Source organism: Silene latifolia, chromosome Y, assembly GCF_048544455.1.
Source record: "Silene latifolia isolate original U9 population chromosome Y, ASM4854445v1, whole genome shotgun sequence".
NCBI lineage: Eukaryota > Viridiplantae > Streptophyta > Magnoliopsida > Caryophyllales > Caryophyllaceae > Silene > Silene latifolia.
This window is the reverse complement of record NC_133538.1, coordinates 306,396,531-306,401,269: the sequence shown is the minus strand read 5'-3', so window position 1 is coordinate 306,401,269 and position 4,739 is coordinate 306,396,531. Positions and strand designations below refer to the sequence as shown.

The 4,739-nt window shown below is 39.2% G+C and overlaps 1 protein-coding gene across 1 annotated transcript; it reads left to right on the top strand.

Annotated features, from left to right (window-relative positions):
- Positions 1–293: 293 nt before the first annotated feature.
- Positions 294–815, top strand: LOC141631101 (uncharacterized). The gene has a single exon (XM_074443819.1). It carries the CDS (start codon positions 294–296, stop codon positions 813–815), a length of 522 nt encoding a protein of 173 aa, XP_074299920.1.
- The last annotated feature ends 3,924 nt before the right edge of the window (positions 816–4,739 follow it).

Below are 4,739 nucleotides of genomic sequence, written 5' to 3'. Positions count from 1 at the left end.
CTTTACGATCTGATTGTGGAGGTTACTACTTGAGCCAAGAGTTTGCTGATCATCTTAGAGGTTGTGGAATCATTTCACAACTAACTCCACCAGGAACACCACAATGGAATGGTGTGTTTGAGATGAGGAATCAAACCTTACTTGATATGGTTTGATCTATAATGATTCATGTTAGTCTTCCAATTTAATTTTGGGGTTATGCACTTGAAACTTCTGCGTTCACATTTAACAAGTGTCCATCAAAGTCGGTATAAAAGACATCATATGAGATATGGACTGGAAATGTTCCTAAGATGTCTTTCCTAAAGATTTGGGGTTGCGAAGTTTTTGTAAGGAAGTTAATTCTGAAAAAACTTTGCACCAAATCCGACAAATGCTTCTTTGTAATGTATCCTAAGGAAACTAAAGGGTACTATTTCTACAACCCATTTGAGGGCAAAGTGTTTGTAACTCGGTATGGTCTCTTTTTGGAAAAAGAATTTCTTTCCAAAGGAACCAGTGGGAGTAGAATTGATCTGGAAGAAATTCGAGAGACAGAGGCAATTCCTCCACCTAATGAGGAGGAGATACATTTAAATTTACAAAGTGTTGTAGTCTCTACTCCTGTGGAACCCGTCCTGTGTAGATGTGAAAGATCTAATTTTGGTAAGGATCCCGTAAGATATGGTTTCTTAGTGACTGAGCATTATGATCTACTTTTGGTACAAACTGATGAGCCTAGGTCATATAAAGAAGCAATGATGGGCTCTGATTCAGAAAAATGGCTTGAGGCGATGAAATCCGATATGGAATCCATGTACTATAACCAAGTATGAACTTTGGTTGATCCACCAGATGGAGTTAAAACCATTGAGTGTAAATGGGTCTTCAAGAAGAAGATTGATATGGATGGAAATGTGGATATATCTAAAAGCGCGATTAGTAGCTAAAGGTTTCAAGCAAATTCATCGTATTGACTATGATGAAACTGTAGATACCTCATTTCTACACCTTCTGCCAACCACCCAGTGATGATTGGGCCGCATGTTTGGTACGCGGAACGATTTATGACAGTTTGTAAGTTTATCTTCAAGTGATAGCTCAAACACTTGTGTCTACCCCTTGGTCATCATCTACGCGCCGATACGGTCGTTTTGACAGTAATTAGAGTTCATTTAGAGTCTGGGTCAAAAACCGCTTCATTTTCTAAGAAACCGTTTAAAATGCCGAGTCGGAATGTTCTAGAATATTCCAGATATTTATTTCATAATTTAATTTCATATATTTTAGTAAAATATATCCCATAAATCATATTTTACGGAATAAGGAAGTATAGATCTACCGCAATTCCCTAAAAGAAACGCGGAAATCTTTCTTCCGCAGGAGGAAACCTCTAGGGAAATGACGCAGTAGGTGCTACGCCTCTTGGAAGGATCGCAGCAGCTGCTGCCCCTCTTCCCCAGCTTATTTTCGTTGTTTACAGAATATTTTCGTGATTTTTTTCCAAAGTTTGTGTCATTCCAAAACTCTTCACATTGTTTAGTATAAATAGAGGTCTTTGCCTCACATATTTTTCACGCGAGTGTCCGCCCTTCTATTCTCTCTTTGCATTCTAGACCTTGCTCTAAGCTTTCGACGCCTACATGCTTGATCAATCGACCACGTAAGCTCAGATCATTCTGAGTACCAGTCACATTGCATGACCGACCAATTTGACCACTACACATCAATCAATCAATTAATCTAGAATCCTCCAACGAGGGCACTGTCTACATACATTCGAGTCGAGCAATCACTAACGTTAACTTAGTTAATCTCGTTTCGTCAAACATGTAAGTCTGAGGGTGTTAAATCCCATCTTTTTATTGTATTTTTTTTATTTTTGTATTATTTAATCTAAGATTCACGTCAAAAATACATTTAAAACCGACTTTAAAAACCTTTATTACAAACTGTTTTTACGAAACAACAGTTACCTGACGTCGAGAAGAAACGCAGCAGCTGCAGCTCCTCTTCGAAGGGTCGCAGCACTTGCTGCTCCTCTTCTAGAGGCTGCCGCTGCTCCTACTCTTCTTCTTCTTCCTCGGGTTTCTGTGGTTTTATTCTTTTTGTCTTATATTTCATTCATTCCTTTGTGTATAAACCTTGTCTTAATATTCTCTTTCAATGATAACGTTTATTTTCGACTTAAATTCCCTTATAAATCGATATTTGCGGGTTTTCATCATTAAATCAAACTCGGATTTTAGAGACTCAATTTGTCCATATCAAGTTTCTGGAATTTGTCTTTTGTGCATGTTTTCCATTGTTTATTTTCAGTTTATCAATTTCCTTCATCGTAAATAAATTTAATTCATTTTTAACTCGTTTTAATTTGTTTTAATCCGTGTTTATTGTTTTTATGACGGTTATATATGTAATTAACCTGCCAAATCACTTTCACTTGAGTTTAATATCGATAATCAATCGTAAAACATACCAATAAATTGTAAAACATACCAAAGAACATTAACTACCCGTGGTTCTGACTTCACAGCCAGAGCTCAACTCAAGAACAGACGCAGGAATAGCTGCGCCTCTTCTAAGGGACGCAGCTATGATGCGCCTGTTCTGAGATGATCTCTGTCCCTGAATTTTCCGTTCTCGCTTTGACGTAGCTTTAATTAGGTGTTTAATTAACTAATAAACATAGTATCACCCTTAATCTTCCCTATTTTCGTCACTTAAATTTCTAACTTTTATTTTCTTTTCTTCAAATTCCGTCTTAAGTGTATTTTTGACGTAAATAAGTTAAATCATTGTAATTCATTGTAATTTTAATATTGCTATTTATTTATTGCTATTTATTTACCGTTTATTGTGTGGTTTATTTACTTGTTCTTCATATGTAATTAATTCTTAAATTTCAATTCGACATAATTGAGTGCTAATTACGTGTTCACCGACATAGTTTAATTCACATGCTAGGACTAAAACGTCGGATGTTGCATTACATGCATATAATTGACAACATATCAAATATGAATAATTTCCCTAATCATTAGTAGAGGTCGCTATCGAGGCGGGCGGGATTAGGTGTTCAGTAAAAGGACTTCATAATACGTACCCTCACCCCTTAGCCCAGATCTCTGTGAACATCCGTGTTCATTGGCGTCCACGAGAGTCATTCTAGACATAGAATGCTAAGGGTAACGAGTTCTTAGTGTTCATGTCACTACTTTGTGTCTTGACATGACACGAGGTATTCGAACGGTTCCAATTTTCCATTAAAATTTGTGGCGACTCCACAAATGCACGCTTATTCAAGCTCCTCCGCGCGCGCCGCGGTATTGGCCATGTCCACAGTTTGGCGACTCCGCTGGGGATTATACACTTACGTGTTACCCAGGGTGAAACTTAAACGAGGTTAGGGAATAGTTTATACGAGACAGTTGTCGATTTTCATTACTCGACCTTCTTAGGTCGTTTTATTCGGCCTTCCTAGACTCAACCCAACCCATTCGACCAATCGTCCCGTCTGGACGGTCCAAATTCTTATCTGGGCCTAAGGATAGATAGCGATTGACATCAACCATACCGTGGTACATACTCATGTTTGTATCAAGAGCTTTCACTACTCAAGGAAATGGACTAGGAACTGACCTTACTCATGTTTGGTACGGACCTCTCCACAGACCAGGGTTTGATTGCTTGGTATGGCAACCCACCTTTCAAAGCCAAAGCCCTTTAAATGCACTCAACATACTGTTATAATGCCTATATGAATAGCGCAAAATGAGTCAAAACTCTGTCCAAATGTCCAGTCAAAATTCGGGCCTCGAAACCTATTTCAAAAAACTCACCTCGAGTCAGCACTCAACTACACTACAGTTGCCTAGGACAAACATTTCAAAATTTGTCATTTTCAAACCTCACTTAACACAGTGGCACACTCCCACTTCACAAGTCGAGTCTCTTTTGAGTAAGTGTGCTAAAATGGTCGATCGTGTTTTGATTCGTCATCGATCTCTTATCCCCAATTTCCAAGATGCCTGGAACTAGTCACGCAAGTGTTAATGGACAACCCCAAAATGGTAATGATCTAATCATAGCTGCGCTCGTCCGTCTCCAAATAAGCCAATACCAAGCTTATGCTCGCCTCAATGCTATTGAAGGCCGAATTGTTGCTGTAGAAACTAGACTTCCTCCTGCAGAGAATGATGTTCCTGATATGAGCGTGCATGATAACCTTCCATCCTTTGTTGGACAACCAGAAGTCAACCCCCCACTAGGCCCTACTAAAGCTGAAAAGCGACTCCAATACTTGGAGGAGCAACTAATGTACCTTAAGGGAGATGACATCTACAGGGAGAATAATCGCAAGTATGAGGCGGTAAATGCTCAATTACTAACCAACTTGCACATGTCTGACATCCCAAAGTTCAAGGGGCATGAAAACCCTTTGAACCACATCCGTGCCTTCAAAGATTATATGCCTATCAAAGGCATCAAACCCAAGATGTTCCTAAGGATATTTCCTTCATCTATCGACACTATTCCTAAGCAATGGTTTTACTCTTCGGAACACAAGAATATTGCCACTTGGGACGATGCCGCAATCGAGTTCACTAAACAATACGCGGATAATGCTGAGATCCAAGTCAACATGTGCACTCTAGAGGTTCTTACCAAAAACGAGAAACAAGGCTTCACCGACTTCCTAAGTAGGTGGAGGAAGACTAGCACACAACTTGTTGAACGCCCAGATGAAGCCACTTTTG